We start from the raw sequence: 20,450 nt of genomic DNA, 5'->3' as shown, positions 1-20,450 counted from the left end.
ACATCACAGGAATAAATTACATTACTGTATTTTTGATCAAGTAATAGAAGCCTTGATAAACATGAAACACTTCTTTCAAAAGCATCAAAAACTTATCAACACAACTCAATACTTTGAACTTAATATGATCCGTTTGCAGTTTCTCTTTTTTAATGTTTCATTTATAAATGGCTAATTTTATTACTTACTCAATTCGAAACAGCTTGGGAGTTATAATTCCTCTTATTAAGACCCCAAGGATATAAATATGATATTTCCCAGCAGAGTGAATTGCTTTAATTGAAACTCGCGTCATTCCCCAGGCTTAGGATGTTTGAGTCAGTCTGCCTGGCCTTCCCAAGAGGATACAGGGTCAAAGGGGCACTGATGTTATTTCCCACTTTGAGCACATTAGGATGAAGGTCAAATTATATCCAAGTGTTTGGCTTTTTAAAATTACTGCACACAATACTTTTAATACATTGTATGGCTCATTGACATGAAGAATCATGCAGTACTTTAAAACTAATTTAACTAGTTCCATTATCATACTTAAAAGACGATCTAAAATTCACTTTCCCTTCATATAAACTGCACTACAGCAAGATCTTTATCAGTTGTATGCCTACTATCTTTATTATAGCCGTATTAATATTTCATAGAAAGCCTATAAAGAAACTAGCATCACTGTAAATAAAATTCAGGTTTCAGACTGTAGTAAGTTCTGTGTTCACTGCACTTCAAGAGCTCACGCATCAGTCGTGGACTAAAACAAAACCGCAAGGAATTTCTGTAGGCTCACTGAAAGAAAGCGTTAATGTTCTCTCTCCTGCTGCAACCCCCCAGTGAAAACCCTCCTGCTCTTCCCATTTCGGACGGGGGTGGGATCTACATTTTAAACGTGCTCTGTAGAATTAATACCTGGCCAATGTCTTTGACTGTTGTTCACTCTATACTTGAATAATCGCCTGGAGAGGTTTCTACTCAGCTTAATGAACTGTTTGAATCTTTTAAGGTTTTCTTAACCACTACCGCGTCGTTTGTCGTATTTTTGGATACTGTTGCCCACTCTTACTGGAGAGATTCTACCTGTGTCATTACCTGAGGTGAGTGAAGCACGCGTCTGATGTGAACAGGTTAGACACTTCTGTCGAGTCCACAATGTCCAAGCCTGGAGAATTAAGAGGGAAAAAAAATACATCGTTGCTTGCGATTTAATTGTTTTATCGAGTTGGAAATGGAACAAAAATGGCACGACCTGGGCAGTGACTTTCTTAAAATATAAAATGTTTGAAATGGCAGCTAATGTGAGATGGTTAAACGTAGGCTAATGAATGTGAGAAACATGGTAAATGTGCTTAGTTGAGCATTTTCGTGCTATTTTTAAACAATGTTTTCAGGCTCCCTCAATAATAAAAAACGTTATTTTCATTAAAAAAAGAAAAGAAATAGGCTACTGCACATTAAATAATATACGAAGAATATATTTAACAATAAAGGCCAAGTTATATAGTATATATAAAATTATTTATAATAAAAAAATTTTGCGTTATAAAATGCATGGTCTCTCAAATAATCAGTTGTTTTTATATAGCCCCTAGGCCAATTATGAATATGATGACATAAATTTGGATATAAATGTCTGTTACGATATTTAATTAAAATACTTTTTTATTAGCAATATTTAATATGTAGGCCTATATGCATGATATTTTTTAAATGTTAGCCATTGTGACTTTCAAATTAATATTGTGAACACATCACGTGGTCTTTTTATACCCGCGAAAAGTGCGTTTGTTTAAAATTGCATGTTGACATACTATTTCTAAGCTGTGTAGCTATGTGCACAGTATGTAATTATTTATCCTTATGCATACAACCAAAGCACACTGTGTAAAACTGTCACCCATAATGCAGTGCTCCAAAAAAAAAAAAAATTCAGTTGCAATTTAATTATTTTTTTATTTAATTTTTTTCTGATCAGAAAGCAAAACATGCAGCAGACACTAATACTAATGTTTGAAGATTATTCTTGCTATAAAAGCAATTCTTGTATAAAAACAATATATAGGCTTTTTCTTTTTAGCATTCTATGAAAGCATATATCTGACGGTACACCGTATACTACTGTGCAGTAAAGAGTACACTACTTATTATTCCATTCCAAACTAACTAAACTAAATATAGATTAGTATGTAGCAGATTGGCTGTGTCTCAAAACCTAGTGAGCTTCCAACCTAAACATAATTTTTGAGCACCATGCTTTCCACAGTGCTGCCTAGATAGGTTTTGCGACACATGCTTTATAGGTGCACATGGTTAGCTGGAGGCAAAACTATTAGTAGCAAAGGGTCACATCTGCTTTCAATCCCACTTTAACAAGAAGCTGCTATTAGTTAATCTTAACGGTGCTCCGAAGCTGTCAGTCAGTCAGCTGCCAAAGAAATAACGCTTCTCATTTTCCTCCATTTCCCTCCTCTAATGCTCCTGTCTTCTCTCTCACTCCCTCACACTGGGGTTTTCTTTGGTCTGTCTGTGCCCCATGTCAAGCTGAGAGAAATGTTTACACTGCGGGCTTTACCCCATGGAGATCCCTTTGGGCTAGAGCTGGGATCCGGGAAGCTTAAACAGTTTTCTAAAGATATATATATACAGCATGCTGGAAGAAATGTGCTGATGCTCTTCTTTTTTACTGTCACCTTTTCTCACTCCTCTACTTTACTCTGGAAGGATATGATTTCTCTTGGTTTTGGTTCCTCAGAGGAGCTATCATTTTTATTCATCCATACTATTCATAATGATAGTACTTCACTGTGTCTAATTTTACATTTTCCCATCCATTTTTTCACCTAATTTTTAATGCTCAGAGATTTATAAAACCTGTGATGAACAAGAACATATTTTACCACAAAGCCGAAAATAAAAAAATCTGCTTTGCTTAAAGAATATGAGTAAGCTTATTTAGCACAATTTTATTAACTCTTTGCAATTCATTCTGATTAATGCTATGCTATTTAAATTGTAATGTTAGTTTTTGTTGTAATTCTTTTAAATTATGCTGATCAATGATTTATGCTGGGAATCAGATATTTATTTTAATGCTTTACACTAACGATAGTATGGGATTTTTATTATTTATTTTAAGTAAATATCTACAAATATTATAACAAATATTATATAATATAAATGACATGTACATATTTTTTTATTTGACTTATTTTATTTTTTAACTGATCTAATTGTCGGAATATTGCACATTTTAAAGATCCTAAAACAGACTTTTTATAAAAAATATTATATATATATTACTATTAATAAAAGAGAACCATGTCACACACATATATATATATATATATATATATATATATATATATATATATATATATATGTGTGTGTGTGTGTGTGTGACATGGTTCTCTTTTATTAATAGTATTTTTTCAATAAATGAAATACTAATAAATAATAAATATTACATTGTGTAATTTTTTTATTTTATTCATTTTAATGATTAACTAAATATATATATATTATATATATATATATATATATATATATATTACTAATTCCTGACATGGTTCTATTTAATTTATTTTTTCACTGAATCTAAATAAATATATAATAAATATTATATAATATAAATAAGAAGTTATGTTTTTTTTAAATAATGCTCGCCATTGTCAACATGGTTACCTTTTATTATTTTTTATTTATTTCTAATTAACGAATACATTTTTTTAAATAAATATTAATTCATATTATATCATATGAAAATACAAATTTAAATTTATTATTAAATGTATTTTTTGAAAATACATTTAATTAAAAAAACACTTTTAGCATCGCTATCTTTTATTAGTTTTTTTAATTTTCAATAAATACAAAACTTTTTTTATTATAAATATTATATAATATAAATAAAAAATCTAATTTAATTTGCTTAAAACTATGGCCACCATTGTTATCATATTTCTCGTACTGACCTGTTTCTCTGTCTCCTTGCCTTTGGTCCTGCATGGCACTCAGATGTACATCTGCCACTTTGAAAACTTCATAAACTCTTCTATAGTGCCAGACACTCCGCTGTTGTTCATGCCAACTGGTTTTACATTATTCTGTCCTTTTGCAGTAGTGTAACTGTCAGAGCTCTGTTTTCAGAAGACATCTCCATCTCCATTTCCAGTAACTGTGTTATCAGCCTCATAGGAGGATTTGTAAATCTATATGTGTGTTTGTTTTCAGAGATAGTCATCTGTACTCAGGTGCTGAATTCTCACGCTTCCCTCCACGTGGCAAGCAGTTACTGATACAAGTGAACACAGAATGAAGCTCCAAATAGAAGTGAATGCGAGTGACATTTAGCACAAATTTTGCTTATTTTGTGGGTAAAACATGCACCAAACCTACAGTATCTGACATTTAAGTTACGACCATGAATAACAAGCAAACAGACAACTTTTATTGTAACTTTTGTGGTGTGAAATAACATGAGCATAGATAATTGATGACAGAATTTTGAATTAATTATGCCTGTACACATATCAGCTTCAACTGCAACATGTATACGAATAGCAGATAGAAAATCAGCACAGCACTAATCTGGCTGGCTGTTTATCTGCTGAGTAAAAATTCATGCCTAACCACGACAAACTCAATTCTTCGGCCCTGTGATAGTGATAACCCTTCTCAGGCCTTTGGAGAAGCAAATCCTTTTTCTGAAAGTCAAAGTGACTGACAGCACGCCATTTACAACACCAACGTCCCAGACGCTGTTATTTTGCAGCAATTACTTCACACGGCATTTGAACTCAGTGCCTCTGGTGATGTGATCGGCCCAAAAGCCTATTAACTCTTCCATGTTAATGGCCTGTTTAGAGCTGCTGCTGTGGACCATCTGTTTTGTGTCGCCATTTTATTGCAAGCTCAGACTGGAATGTATAGCTGCTTTTAAATCGCAGATTTCCCTTGACCTGCAATTTTTCTCTTTCTTTCTCTTCTCCATCTACAGCCATTGGAATTTTTGTGGCAAGATTGGGCCTTTGTCGACGAAACATGATACGTGCGTTGGTGTACATTGGTGTGCTGATAGCCATAATGGCTGTGACAGAAGCAAGGCCTAACTCAGGTTGGTTAAACCGCCGTCATAACACTAATAAATCAATCTTGTCAGTAAGGCAATGTAGACTCTACCTCAGAGTCTGTCGATTACACTAAGCATTTTGTGGTGGCACAATTGAGTTGTTATTGGCAAACCAGACAACCATTGTATGGATTGGTTTGTTTTTTTATCAACTAGATCTGTGCTTCTTAACTGCTTTAGGATTTAGATTTTACATGCAAAACTAAACCAAAATGTTATTTAAGCATGAACTATGTAGACCTGATATACAGAATTATAAGATGGGTCTGAAAAAGAAAATTGACTTCACATTTTGAGTTTCAGTGGTTTCGTGTTTTTGGCAGCCACTAATTAACCACATTAAAAGCACATAGTAATCAGCACAAATGATGTCTGTCCTTACTGGGTTGGTGAACCTATATTTTAATGTATTCTGAGTATGATAATACTATTTCTTTTACTTTGGATAATTTTGTTTATGGTTCCCAAATTCAGGTTATTTTCTAAGTTTTTCAATCAATTGATAGATGAATTTGATTAGAATTAATCTCAACAACAAAGGATAATAGAAACATCCTCCATCTTAAACAAATTCTAAACATATTGGCTTTACTATCCAATTTATGCATGATTATATAGTTGCATTTTATTTGCATCTGTAAGGGATGCATGTGAAAATTCTCTTCCCTTCTCTTTTACATTTGAAATGCGTTAATTATCCCTGAAATAAGCATTTTTCATTCTTTACACATTGCATTTCAAATGTTTGATTTTTATCTTCAAGACCACAAATCTGTTTCAGATGCATTTTATTTGCATCTGTTAGACACTGTTAGAACAGATCTGCAACCCATTTTTGGTTTGGTAATACCAATGGTTCCCCTTAATTAAGATTGTCTGTTGTGACGTTTTCAGCACTTTCAAATTTCAGTGAAACATGGCACTGATTTTGGTAAACATTGTACATGCATAAAAATAAAGGTTCCATGAGTTGTTTTCGCAGAAATGGCATAGAAGAACCATTTTTGGTTTCCAAAAAAACCTTTCAGTGAACAGTTCTTAAAAGAACAATTTTTTTCTTAGTGGGAAGACCATTTTTAATAATGTAAAGAACCTTTTGCACGATGAAGGTTTCATGGATGTTAACAGTTCTTCAAAGAACCATCAATGCAAGTAAAGAACCTTTATGTATGATAGCGTAAGAACTGTTTTTTGTTTCTTAAAGGATTTTCATTAAACAGTTCTTAAAAGAACTTCGGTTTGAAGAACATTTTAAATAATCTGCAGAAACCTTTTCCACTATAAAGAAACTTTTGTGCAATGGAAAGTTCCCATGGATGTTAAAAGTTCTTCATGGATCCATGAATGCCATAAAAGAACCTAGTGTACTTGTTTTCTTGTAGCTTTAGACTGAATAAGTACTGTCATTGTGTTTTTCAATCCGAATCCCATTTTTTACAGCTGAACCAAAGTGTAAATCAGGACCGGTCGACCTTGTGTTTATCATTGATGGCTCCCGCAGCGTTCGTCCCCATGAGTTTGAGACAATGCGCAAGTTCATGATAGACATCATCCATGAGATGGACATTGGCCTGGAAGCTACAAGAGTTGGTGTGGTCCAATACTCCAGTCAAGTCCAGAATGTGTTCTCCCTCAAAGCCTTCAGCAAGACTGCGGAGATGGTCAAAGCCATCAACGAGATCATTCCATTGGCACAGGGCACTATGACCGGCCTGGCCATCCGCTATGCTATGAATGTAGCCTTCTCTGCCGAACAAGGCGCCCGTCCCAACGTTCCCCATGTAGCCGTTATCGTGACAGACGGTCGCCCTCAGGACCGTGTGGCTGAAGTGGCGGCAGCTGCAAGGGAGTCTGGGATTGAGATCTATGCCATTGGTGTCGCCAGGGCTGATATGACCTCACTGCGAGCTATGGCTTCTCCACCATTTGAGGATCACGTCTTCCTGGTGGAAAGTTTTGACCTCATTCACCAGTTTGGGCTTCAATTTCAAGACAAGCTTTGTGGTAAAGTGTTTCTCCATTTGATATACTGTATGCTCCACAATAGTGAAAGGATCTAGACATAAAAGTTTAACATTTCAACTTTTTTTGGACTCTGTTCTAAAAGGGTTTAACCTCAAACCTCAACTCAAAGATGCAATTTCTTCTTAGAAATAACAAAGGATGTAAACTACCATTCACAAAGTTTGTCATTAATTACACCCTCATGCGTGTGCATTCCTCTACTTATAAACAAGCTGCACTGCATCTGTTTATTTTCAAACAGTTGTTTTGCTTAATATAATTTTTCTGAAATCATGATAATTTTTTTTTCCAATAATCTATGATGTAGGGAAAGTTCAAAAGAACAGCATTTATTTGAAACAGAAATCCTTTGTGTCTTTATAAATGTCTTTACCATTACTTTTGATTAATTTAATGATTTAATGCATTCTAGCTAAATAAAAGCGTTAAGTTCTTAAAAATAACTTTTGAACAATCTTGTAAACATTTATAAAGTAATAAAATATATTAAATAATAATCATAAATATTAATGATAAAAAACATTCCATTCTTTGTAAAATATTTTACAATTATTTAATTTACTTAAATCTAGCTAATTAATCATAGTATTAATTCTTGTTCTTTATTATTTTGTCAAAAATAATCTTAAAAATAATCCTTCTTGTGAGTGTAAATGGAATAAAAATAAAGATTCTGATTAATTTAAAATATCTTTTTTTAAAGTCAAAACAAAATAAAAACTGTAAACACTGTTTGAGATGCTCTCATTGGTTCACATTGTCCTTTGAGCTTTAAATCAGTCCCACCTTTCGTTTCTTTTTTCTTGCTGAATATCCTATTTCATCAAGGATTTGAAAATGGAAAATCTTATGTGCAATACGTAAATCTTATGTTGACTGTAAGCACATGAATACTCTTTTTTTGACATCCAGTGGACACTATGGTTTAACCTGTCTTGCTTTCTCAATATTCATATATGCATTGGATTTGCAGGGATGGACTTATGTCTAGAATCAGATCACGGTTGTGAACACATCTGTGAGAGCTCGCCTGGCTCCTACCACTGTCTCTGTCTGCCTGGATACACACTCCACGAGGACGGCAAGACCTGCACACGTGTGTAGCCTTACAAATGACACATCAAAGAAGTATGACACAATTATCATTCCAGTGGTGCTCAACAGGTGTGTGTTTGCTTTGCAGCCATTGATCTTTGTGCTGAAGGGAAGCATGATTGTGAGCAGATCTGTATCGCTTCACCCGGGTCATTCACATGCGACTGTAACACAGGATACACACTCAACGATGACAAGAGAACCTGCAAAAGTTAGTGACACACAGTAGTGATATCTACATAACAATTTGAGTGAACTGTAAATTATAAAATTGACATGAACTTATATGTTTTTATAGAGTATATAGACAAAGGTTATGTTCGGAATAGTATACTATACCATACTATTTTAGCAGTACATTTACATATTTAGCAGACGCTTTTAAGCAAAGCAAAATACAGTGCATTCAGGCTATATATATATATATTTAGCTGTACGTGTTCCCTGGGGATCAAACCCACAACCTTTTGCACTACTAACGCTCTATGCTCTACCACTTAGCCACAATAACTCAACACCATATGCAAATATTCTGCAGCAGTGTATACACTAGTATTCCATTCCGAACATAGCAAAAGGAACATACTGTGTACTAAATATACACAAGTTTGTGTATAACAAGTTTGACCTTAAGACCTCTTTTAAGAGTAAAATTTTAAGAGTAAACGCCCAAATTTCTAAGAATTTTCATAGAATTTTGTCACTAAGAGCAACTTTTTGCATTAAGATCCTTTATGAATACGGGCCCTGCTCTTTATTGTACAGCACAATATAGCCTCAGCACATAGTATGCTTATTTGTGTAATGCAAACTTAAAGATCCAGTGAAATAAATTTTCTATTACAGTATTTATTAATATTTAGATTTAGCTTACATTTTTTTAATACACTTAGCTACCAAACGAGTTAGTTGCATCAAGTGTTTTTTTTTTTCCGTTTATTCTAAGTATTTTATTTAATATTATATTTTATTTTATTGCTTTATTTCAATTAATAAAAACAAAATAGCAAACAAACAATAGTTTTAGTTTTAGATAACTATAAAAACACTGACTGAAGATGGAAGTACGCTAGCCTATATATGGCTTCAAAATGATTAGACGTGGACTAAAATCCAGAAAATCCAGTCCAGATTTCATGGGGTCTTTAACACCTGATTACTCACCCAAGAAGCTTCTCTCACCGTTCTCTTCCTGTTCCAGTGATCGACTACTGCTCATTTGGGAATGATAGCTGTGAGCACGAGTGTGTGAGTGTGCTCAACGGCTTTAACTGTCGCTGTGACGAAGGATACTCACTCAACGATGACCTGAAAACCTGCACAAGTAAGTGAGAGCAATTTCCTGAAACTTACAATGCTTTTTAAACTATAAAAAAGTAGATGCTTTGTAGTACTGCAATAGAATTCCATTCAGTTTCTAACATGTAACTGATGTAAAATGAGCAGAAAATGATAAACCAAAATAGTAGCTGTATGCTAGTATCGGCAAATGTGAACTAAAATAGGCAGTGATTATTGTTCTTGTGTTTTACCATCACCAACGTCTCATGCTTCTGTCTGCCTGTTCCAGTGATCGACTACTGTTCTTTTGGGAATGATAGCTGTGAGCACGAATGTGTGAGCGTGCTTCAGAGCTTTTATTGCCAGTGCCGTGAAGGATACACACTCAATGAGGATGAAACAACGTGCACAAGTTAGTGAGGGCCACAAATACACACATAATTCACATATGGAGGACTCACAAATACCCAAAACACTACAAGCCTGTAATTAAATGCCAGACTCACTCAGACATTCTCCTAACTAACATTTTTCAAACACATGGAACAGTTTCTAATACAAAGAAAAAGTTTGCAGTGTCATTACAGCATCCGATTGGCCACATATGCTGCTATAAAACACACCAGCGCTATCTATCCGTTTCCTCCTGGGACCATCTGGTTCATCTATCAAGCCACTAAACAAAACTGGGTGTTTTAGTGTATGAGCTTCTAGTTCTGTACAGTTTTTATAGTAAATAGTAAAAACATAGCCAAGTTTAGCGTTTTTGGTTTATAAGCAGTATAGGGAAAACTGCTATTTGTTAGCGCAACTAGCTTGTTACTGGAAAAATACACTGTTTTGAAGGTAGTTATAGCCACTGTCATACTGCTAAGTGTATTTAAGTTAGCATTGCTGATTTAGTTACTGCCAAGCACTGCTAGATACATGCAAATACTTTTGGCAGCTTAACTGTTTTGAAACAAGATCAACAGCTTATAATTTAGTTTGATGTGGTTTTGCTCCTCCTGCTTTGCCAAAGATTTTCTCACTTTTCTTTGCCTTTTCCAGTGATCGATTACTGTTCATTTGGGAATGACAGCTGTGAGCACGAGTGTGTGAGTGTGCTCAATGGCTTTAACTGCCGCTGTAATGAAGGATACTCACTCAACGATGACATGAAGACCTGTACAAGTAAGTCAAGGCCATCATCAGTTTGTACATACACAAATTCAAAAGGAATTCCCTTAAAATCAAGTTTACTTAACATTTTTCTTAATTGTTTACCATCGGTATTGGGTCCAACCATGCTAGTTTGAACATCAAAAAGATGTGGATCCCATTTGGTCTAATAATCTTATGTTCTTTCTCAAAGCACTGAAAGCTTTCAGATGTTTGTCCACATTTGGGAATTGGGATTGTGAATTAGGCCACATACAGTATAGCCTGTTCTAGAAAACTGAATCTTCATGTTTTCCCTCCAAAATGGACCCAAATAAATGTCTCAATAAGAGCATGTGATGGCCAAAACAAGCATGGAGAACATTTGGCAAACAATTGAAAGTAAACTTGACTTAAAGTATCTAAACGGTGTAGTGCAAAATTTATATATAAAAATGTATTGAAATGTTTGTCATATTTGAATTATGATCCATCTAATCCATATTTAGTGATCGATTATTGCTCATTTGGGAATGATAGCTGCGAGCACGAGTGTGTGAGTGTCCTGAAAGGCTTTCACTGCCAGTGTAATGATGGATACACACTCAACGATGACAAGAAGACCTGCACAAGTTAGTGAAGTCGCTTACGATCCATTTATACTTTCCTTTTAAAACAATTTCACTGCAGTTTTCTCAATTGTATACCATCAATATCTGAGGTATACATCAATTGCAAAACAAAAGAGCTTTTTGGACAGATGGAGTGTTTCCAGTTTGAACACTGTGCATTCAAAACAATTTGGAAAGGTTGTATTTACAAGATGAATGCAAATGTAATTGTAATTTAGAGTGGGATATTTTCTTGTGTGTCTATTTTCGCTTTAGTGAGAAAACATATCAGAAGCAATAGATCTAGCATCTGTATCAATGTTACTTTTTCCAAAACTACAATAGAACTATACAATTACTAAGTTGCATGTACAAAATACCACAGTATTGTACAATTATTGTACAGTATATAATGATTTGACTTCTCGACTCGTAAAGATTAATCTCCCAATTAGAAATGCACAAACTGTTCAAACAGAGTTGTTTGCTTGTTAGTAAAAAGTTAAATATTTTAACATTCAATTACTTTTTCTGTGTTATTTGAGACCATAAATTCTTGTTGAATGCACCATTTATAGACACGTTTGTGGTTTCTAATAAGATTCCCCCCAAAAATAAAGGCCCCAGTGAGAGCATATGATGGTCCACAACAAGCTCTTACTGTAATATTGAGAAAAATTGGGAAGAATTTTGAAGAAGCAAAGAAACTTTTCTTTAAAACTTTCAGATGCAAAAAGCTAAAGTGATTAATTAGGGATTCATTAAATATTTATTCTGTATGGCTTGCATGTCCTTGAATTTTAATACATTTAATCCATATTTAGTGATCGACTACTGCTTATTTGGGAACGATAGCTGTGAGCACGAGTGTGTGAGTGTCCTGAAAGGCTTTCACTGCCGCTGTAATGATGGATACACACTCAACGATGACAAGAAGACCTGCACAAGTTAGTAAAGGCTCACAATCAATTTATGCTTTCACTTATATGCCATTTCCTTACTTTTTCTCAGTTTTTAAGCATCAATATTTGGGCCATCCATTGCTTAACTTGTCATCAGGTTTGTAAATGGTGGAGTGTTTCCCATTTTCAAGGGTTTCTGAATTAAAACTCCAACAGACTTGGTCCAAATGACCCCAATAAGAGATGTGTTATTTGTGATGGCCCGAGAGAAGTTCTCTACCATATTCATGATAAAGAAATGAGAAAATACCTGAATTATAACATTAATATAAAAGATAAATGTTTATCCTGTTTTTATCCTGTATTTTTAGTGATCGATTACTGCTCTTTTGGAAACGATAGCTGCGAGCACCAGTGTGTGAGTGTCCTGAAAGGCTTTCACTGCGTTTGTGATGATGGATACACACTCAATGATGACCTGAAGACCTGCACAAGTTAGTGAAAGCCACATGTTTAAACTCTACACATAGAGTACACACGTATGCACACGGCGTATACATACCTTAATTTGAAAACCAAAATATTTCATAGCCTTTATGAATCCAGTAATCCATGCTTTACTGCAAATCAATGAAACAACCACATCTATATAAAAGCATTTTTATGAGTTTCCTTTCTATGTTTCTTCCTTGTACAAAACATTTTGCTCTTTGCTAACTACTTTGGCTACTGGTCTTACTCCAGATTTTGAGCTTCTTTGCTTCTTTCTGTCTGTTCCAGTGATCGACTACTGTTCATTTGGGAATGATAGCTGCGAGCACGAGTGTGTGAGTGTGCTCAAAGGCTTTAACTGCCAGTGTAATGAAGGATACTCGCTAAATGATGACCTGAAGACCTGCACAAGTAAGTGAGGGCGACATATCAAACTCTACACACACATACTGTTGCGCACACCCTTATTTAAACAAGGATTAACATCCACAAGGGCATTAAAAAACACAAAATAAATATGTCTGTTTTATTATGAACTCTGCTGTCTATGCCTTTTATGACCAGCTGGTTTAACCGTTAACATTCTGCTTCCTAAGCGTACAACAAACGCATATGGAAACTTTTGAGTTGCAACTTGTGAATTGCTTACACTGTTTTCTAAAGTCTATTTCCTGCTATTCTCTTCTTGTTCCAGTGATTGATTACTGCTCATTTGGGAATGATAGCTGTGAGCATGAGTGTGTGAGTGTCCTGAAAGGCTTTTACTGCCGTTGTAAGGATGGATACACTCTTAATGACGACAAGAAGACCTGCACAAGTTAGTGAGAGAAACTGATCGACACACATACTGTTCCAGATCATTCCACCAATCATCCATGCTTACTCTGTTTGATTGAGCTCTTTAAATTGTTCAGCTCTCATGATGTCGTTTTTTGTTATTGTAATTATCTTAAAATGGACAGTTACCTTATGCTGTTTTATAACCTGAGTTTTATGAGAATCTACAGTACATTTTGTTGGTTGTTCTTGCTTGTGTGTTCGGGTCACAATTAATGTGTCATCTTCAGTCTATAGGATGGGTTACTCTGTTGGCTTACTAAAACACTATTGGCTTTGTTTTTGTCTCTTAGTGATTGATTACTGTTCATTTGGGAATCACAGCTGTGATCATCACTGTGTTAGTGTGCTCAATGGCTTCTACTGTCGCTGCGATGAGGGATACACTCTTCAGGAGGATAGAAAGACCTGCCAGTGTATGTATGATCCGGACGGATGCTAAATGTCTGTTATAATAAGTAGAGCGGTTTGTAGTGTTTTCTATATTAAAATACTGCCTCTTTTTGCAAATATAACACTTAGTATGTTTTCACAAATAATTGCTAAAAATAATAGCTTTTAAAAGCAGTGGTAGGATTTGTTTAGTGCATATTGACGTCTATATTTTATTATGTGCTGTGATAAGATACAGTATGATTTATTGATATTCCAAGTTGAATATCTGATTAATTCACACCAAAAAGATATTCTACTCTCAAACTGTGCTCAAATTGCATAACACTGTATGGTTACTGTCGCCTAAACTCTTTAAAACTGTTCAAAATCAGCTGGCTCGGAAGTGAGCACCCCCTCTTTAAGCCTGATGGCCTTCCCAGACCTTGGCCTCGAACAGCTGGAAAGACCAAAAATATCAAGTGTGTCGTTTATCTTTTGTTAAGTTTACCTAAAGGCTCTGGACATTTGCTTTGAAGAGCATTCCTTCACCAGATTTCCGCTTTCTGCTACCAATAAAATGCATAGCAGAAATTCAGTTTCATTCACATTTATTCTGTTTCTCTTGCAAGTATTTACAGCAGATTGAAATTGTGCAAAAATCTGATAAACACTGCTACAGTGCTAATTTGATTGTTTAGTTTTTTTGTCTGATCAAAGAAAAGCTCGCAAACAAGGCTGCATTAATTTGATAAAAAAATATAGTAAAAATAATCATATTATTACAATTAAAAAATATTCAAATATTATTACAATTTTCTATTTGAATATATTTTTAAATTAAATTTATTCCTGTGATCAAAGCTGAATTTCCAGCATCATTACTTCACTCTTCAGTGTCACATGATCTTTCAGAAATCATTCTAATATGCTGATTTTGTGCATAATATTATTATTAAGGTGAAAACTGCTTAATATTATTTGTGAAAATATAAATGTCTTTATCACAGTTGATCATTTTAATACATCCTTGTTGAAGAATCAATCGTAAATTCTGTTCCTTTGCTGGCTCACCTCATGAATCTGTTTCATGTTTATTTTCAGTGTGGTTAATGACATGCTCTTCATGTTTATGTGTTCTGCAGCGGATAACTTGTGTAACACAGTGGAACATGGTTGTGAATACCAGTGTGTGAGCACTCCAGGATCTTACCACTGCATATGTCTCGAGGGCCATGTGCTACAGGACGACGGCAAGACCTGCGGAAGTAATGCACGCTTTCATTCTGATCACCCTTGTTTTAAAAGGGGAAATTCCTAAAGCTGAATTCCTAATGCTACAAAGTATAGATTGGCACAATGTTATACACCTTTGAAAAGACAAAAATTCCCCATCTTCTCTGCTAATGGAAAACATGTTTTGAAATGCATGTTTGTTCATTTCCTTTCCAAGCCTGTCGATCTTCCAACATCGACCTGGTTCTCCTCATCGACGGTTCCAAGAGCGTGCGGCCGCAGAATTTCGAGCTTGTCAAGCAGTTTGTTAACCAGGTGGTGGATCAGCTGGACGTCTCCCCTAAAGGAACACGCGTGGGTCTCGTCCAGTACTCAAGCAGAGTGCGTACAGAGTTTCCGCTTAGCATGTTTCAGACAAAAGAAGAGATCAAAAAGGCTGTAATGAATGTGGAGTACATGGAGAAGGGGACCATGACGGGTTTGGCTCTCAAACACATGGTGGAGAACAGCTTCTCCGAGGCTGATGGAGCCCGTCCTGCTGAGAAGAACATCCCACGGGTCGGCCTGGTCTTTACTGACGGACGATCACAGGATGATATTCAAGACTGGGCTAAGAAGGCCAAGGAAGCAGGTATTGTTATTAAGGGGACAAAAATAAAAGTGTTAGTCGTAGATACCATACACTTTAAGCTTTTGTAAAAAATACATAGAATGTGGTGTAAGAAAATAGCTTTGTAATAAAACATTATAATCCTCGATTTATCATCATTAAAAACAAATCTAAATTTAGACTACTAGTCAACATTTGAAGTGGATCAAAACCTTTCATCAAAGTTGTCCTAAAAACAACACAATACCCGTTCTTTTCTTAGGACAACTTTGATGAACTTTTTTGATCCACTTCAAATGTTGACTTCTGCAATCTAGCTTTGCAGCTTTTAGCTTGATTGTAAATATTTTCATTTTTAAATATAATATTATTGCTAGAAAAGTTTGAAAGAAATTCATTTTTTATGTCATCATATTAGATTCATAGTAGATTAAAATCTACATTTGTACTCAAACTAGTATAAGAAAATAACTTTAATAAAATAAAAAAATAAAAAAGTTTTATTTAAATAGAAATATTAGCATTAATTACATTTGCAAAATAATGAATATTACTAAAAAGATTAAAGATAATTTTTTTTTAAATGCAATAAGATATCCCAAATTGCAAACCTCATTTAAAATTAGGGGTGCTCCGATCACGATTGGCCGATTGTTAATGCGCATCTCGTCAGTAAAGCCGGTTCTCTAATCAGCGGTTAATTCCATCAGGTGCGTGATTTCACATAGAGAAGTGTTACTACACAGAGCCGTTGTTAACTCAGAAGATGCGCCAAAAAACGCTGAAAATGAAGTGGATTTGCGCATCTTCTCTATCAACAATGGCTCTGTGTAGTAACAGCTGCTCTATGTGAAATCACGCACCTGATGGAATTAACCGCTGATTAGAGAACCGGTGTTCTGTCGATTTGTCCTACGCTGTCAGATTTTCCTACCTCCCACTAAAACAGTGGGTACAACGAAAAATGCTACTGTAAAGTTATGATTTATTAATGTCTACACCTACCACAACCCTAATCATACCCTTACAGTACTACAAATACAGTAATTATGTGTTATATTCGCGGTTGTAGCTAGAAGGGATACAGTTACAGGAAACCAACAATAAATATTAGTTTCTACCAATTAAATTGCGTTTTTATTAAAGTCTACACCTACCCCAACCCTAAACCTACCCTTACAGTAATGCAGATACATTAAATATCGTTGTTTAACATGAGACAAAGGACGTGATATTGATGTGCGCGTGCGCAGTAAACCTCGGTAGGAAAATCTGACAGGGTAGGATAAAATGTCAGGACACCGGCTTTACTGACGAGATGCACATAACGATCGGGCCGATCGTGATCGGAGCACCCCTATTTAAAATGAATATAATTAAGCATCTTCTCACTGGCTATTTACTGAAAAATAAAAATAAATTCTACTAATTTCATGAAAAGTGCAACTTTTGTTCCAGGTATCACCATGTACGCTGTTGGTGTGGGTAAAGCCGTGGAGGATGAGCTGAGAGAGATTGCCTCTGAGCCTGTGGAAAAACACTTCTTCTACAGCGCCGACTTCACTGCCATCAGCCAGATCGCTGAGAACCTCAAACTCAATGTCTGTCCAGGTGTGTTTGAAAGACTGAGAACACTTACATACAGTACTTGAATCTTGGATGCCAGACACAATTGCACAGTATTTTGTTCAATATCGCCATCTAGAGCCTGAGGTAAACACACACATGCAAACTTTACCTAAGGAGGTGCTTATAAGCCTATATGTTCCTTATTAAAAATCATTACCTGCAAATTAGCATTTCTGCCAAATACATAAATGCAAAATTTTGGGAAATTATTTTTAATGAATATTCATTATTTCTTTAATTTGCACTCATTAAATGCACATTTTTCAGCTGAGAGTCAAGGTGAGATCGAGGTGAAGGACCCCTGTGCTTGTGAAAGTCTTGTGGAGTTCCAGCAGGTTACGATGTCCACCCTAGACCAGCTCAACCAGAAACATATCCTTTATATATTCAGTACAGAGTCTTTAAACATTATGCTTTCTTTTCAGCATGTGCAATTACACAATGCAATAGTGTTACTCATCCAACTCCAAACTTTCTACAGTATAACCTGAAGATTAACGCATTATTACAACAAGCTAAGGGGTTTAACAGAAGCCCCTCTGTACAGAAAGAGCCCACATTGTGTCCGTTGGTCTGATCTGTTCCAGACTGGCCCCTCTGGTTTGGCTCCTCACATAAACCTCTGTGACCACACGCTTCAATGGCTCTTTGTTTCAGATCTCTCACTCAGCATCATTCATCAAAGCTCAAAAGAGCCCTTGTCCCACGTCTGAGGCCAGAAACAGATGTTTCTGAACTACTAAATGTAGATGCACGTCTCCACTGGATCCATTTAACTAGAATTTGATGAGATTACAAAGGAAGGATGTTGCTTTTAGTACAGATCTTGCTGATAGGATTCATTTACAGTTGGATCTGGTGGTTAGAGTGCATTGCTCAGATACTTTGTATTATTTTGCTCAAGCGATGCAATTCTTAAGTTAAATTCCCACATCATCCTCTCATTGTTTTCTCATCAGAGAGGCAGAAGGCCACTGTCATTTACCTTTTGCATGTAATTATGTAAATCAGTGCTGCAGTTGTGATGTATTTTTGTAGGCCACCCTGAAAATTAGCATTACTCTGGTTCCTCCGATAAAACCCCAAAAGGATTTTTCCATTGGCTTTCAGATTATTGCAGAAAGTAAGCTCTGTGACTAACAAACGTTTTGTTCTTGTTTTGTTCATCATGATAATATCTACAAATGAACACAACTTTTATGAATTTGGGAGCCTAAAAGTAATTGGCAGAAGTGCAAAACTAAATGTAAGCTATAAACGAATAAGTCATTTTTACAATAGTTTGCAAAAGTGTAATTATATTGTCATATGTAGTAAAAATAAGTAACAATTTAATATATTAACATATATATCTAGCCCATACAAACATTTATGTTTATGTGTATGAAATAAATTTTTGGACATATGTCATGTACATGAAAAAAAAACATCAAAACATTTTCATATAAATGTCAGAGTAAATATAAAAATCAATATATCAGTAAATATCAAAGACAAAGATGCATTTAAAAAAACGATTGCAAAAACATATATAAACCATGATATTTTGTATATGTTTTGTTTTATTAAAGTTTCATGAATAAATATATTTTGTTGATATGGTTGCTACATAATAACATAAAAACTCATATATAGTTATTGTTAACATACATATACACATTTTACTCTACTTTTATATGTTTTAAACGTATATCTTTATCTACCCATCAGAGAATGTGTGTGTGTGCCTTATATATGTAACATGTTATTGCCCTACATCGAGATAGATATATTAAGATATATTAGATATTCTTTAAAGATAAGTTAAAAAAAAATCACAGAGGGGGTATTTCTGATGAATTTTATGTCATAGAATAAAACCCATTCAAAACACCCACTGACCCCAGGACAATGGAAATGGAAATGCTAAAATGCAAAATCATTTCCCAGTTTTGGCCTACAAACACATGTCACTGTTAATGATTTGACTTTAATATGTAACTTGTGAGCATTGTAATATCAGTAAACACATGCATAGAGACTCAATTTGCTGTTTTGACCTGGGACGTAAAGAAAAAATCACCCAGGACAAGCAAACAAGCAACTGAAAACCACCCAGTACACACTAGATTTGTAGCAGTTTTGTATGTCTATATATATATAGAGAGAGAGAGAGAGAGAGAGAGAGAGAAATCTAGTTTGAAATATTTAATGCCTAAAACAGCAGAAAAGTAGTGTGGATGACTGATCACGTTTTATAGTATATTTCCTTAACTGTGTTTCACTGTCAGCTATGACCAAGCGACTGGAAGTTCTGGAGAGCCAGTTGCTCACTAGAAAATGAGAAAGCACTTTGAGGACGGGGCCCGCTGGGTGTGAAGGGTCCCACAGTCACAAGATCTACAGGTGTTGACGCCTGATGCATGAGGCCCACTATTTCCTTATGACATTTTTGGACATGGCTAATATTGTTCCCTATTTATACATGCTCTGTATTGAATGATTTATAGAGAGATATGTATTTATGGCAAATTTGATATTATCATTTATACACTAAAAAGGGAAATTAAGTGTTTTATACCACTCTGAAATATTGTCATCTTTATCCTGTTTGCAACATTTCTGGCTCCAAATTTATGCACAATATATGAACGTGGATCTGTAAAACCTTTATTCACAAATATATGAACAGAAAAAAAAAATAGTACTAATTCCGTAAAAGCACACATCCACTTACTTATGACCAAAGCTGTTGCCTGTTGTGCATGAATATTTAAATAGTCAGAGGAACATGTTTGATCATTGTAAACTGTTTAACTGGACTGCAGTGTGGCCTGAATGGTTTGTTAACACAAAGATATGATTTTAGAAATTATGTTAACAGGGTTATTGTGTACAAGTGCCCCTTAAGATTGTAGTTTTTTTAATTGTTGTTATTGAATACAGAATCCAGTTATGATACCTCAGTGTACTCTGGCCTCAGGTTTTTACGTTTTCTTGATATTTGCAAAAAAAAGGCCCCATTATAAGGCTGTTACATGTGAATTATTTCCTAATAACACTCCTTTTTAAAACATTCAAAGTGTGTCTGTATTCTTTCACAGTGTTAAATAAAGATGTTTTCA

At 34.9% G+C, this 20,450-nt stretch overlaps 2 protein-coding genes across 11 annotated transcripts in view; one reads left to right on the top strand and one right to left on the bottom strand.

Moving 5' to 3' along the window:
• rbpjl (recombination signal binding protein for immunoglobulin kappa J region-like) overlaps positions 1 to 4,146 on the bottom strand; it is a 12,363-nt gene extending 8,217 nt beyond the window's left edge. Inside the window, exons 1-2 of the mRNA XM_026213003.1 lie at positions 3,960 to 4,146; positions 1,081 to 1,150 (exon numbers count right to left, since the gene is read on the bottom strand). Coding sequence (XP_026068788.1) covers positions 1,081 to 1,150; positions 3,960 to 3,993 — 104 coding nt within the window. The 5' untranslated portion in view covers positions 3,994 to 4,146. The remainder of the gene's footprint in view (positions 1 to 1,080; positions 1,151 to 3,959) is intronic.
• LOC113050219 (matrilin-4-like) overlaps positions 1 to 20,450 on the top strand; it is a 22,159-nt gene extending 1,709 nt beyond the window's left edge. Inside the window, exons 1-19 of one of the 10 annotated variants that reach the window (XM_026212993.1) lie at positions 731 to 1,085; positions 4,985 to 5,101; positions 6,557 to 7,120; positions 8,115 to 8,237; positions 8,325 to 8,447; positions 9,438 to 9,560; positions 9,807 to 9,929; positions 10,568 to 10,690; positions 11,167 to 11,289; positions 12,093 to 12,215; positions 12,542 to 12,664; positions 12,951 to 13,073; positions 13,357 to 13,479; positions 13,793 to 13,915; positions 15,017 to 15,139; positions 15,325 to 15,738; positions 17,176 to 17,328; positions 17,614 to 17,718; positions 19,611 to 20,450. In XM_026212993.1, the coding sequence (XP_026068778.1) occupies positions 5,029 to 5,101; positions 6,557 to 7,120; positions 8,115 to 8,237; positions 8,325 to 8,447; positions 9,438 to 9,560; positions 9,807 to 9,929; positions 10,568 to 10,690; positions 11,167 to 11,289; positions 12,093 to 12,215; positions 12,542 to 12,664; positions 12,951 to 13,073; positions 13,357 to 13,479; positions 13,793 to 13,915; positions 15,017 to 15,139; positions 15,325 to 15,738; positions 17,176 to 17,328; positions 17,614 to 17,718; positions 19,611 to 19,669 (2,844 nt within the window). In that variant the 5' untranslated portion in view covers positions 731 to 1,085; positions 4,985 to 5,028 and the 3' untranslated portion in view covers positions 19,670 to 20,450. Of the gene's footprint in view, positions 1 to 727; positions 1,086 to 4,984; positions 5,102 to 6,556; positions 7,121 to 8,114; positions 8,238 to 8,324; positions 8,448 to 9,437; positions 9,561 to 9,806; positions 9,930 to 10,567; positions 10,691 to 11,166; positions 11,290 to 12,092; positions 12,216 to 12,541; positions 12,665 to 12,950; positions 13,074 to 13,356; positions 13,480 to 13,792; positions 13,916 to 15,016; positions 15,140 to 15,324; positions 15,739 to 17,175; positions 17,329 to 17,613; positions 17,719 to 19,610 lie in introns of those variants that run through there. The other 9 variants (XM_026212994.1, XM_026212997.1, XM_026212995.1 and 6 more) reach the window with 9 other exon arrangements.

This window comes from Carassius auratus, chromosome 31 (genome assembly GCF_003368295.1).
Source record: "Carassius auratus strain Wakin chromosome 31, ASM336829v1, whole genome shotgun sequence".
Classification (NCBI taxonomy): domain Eukaryota; kingdom Metazoa; phylum Chordata; class Actinopteri; order Cypriniformes; family Cyprinidae; genus Carassius; species Carassius auratus.
Note: the sequence above shows the minus strand (reverse complement) of the source record. Positions and strands in the feature narration are given on the sequence as shown.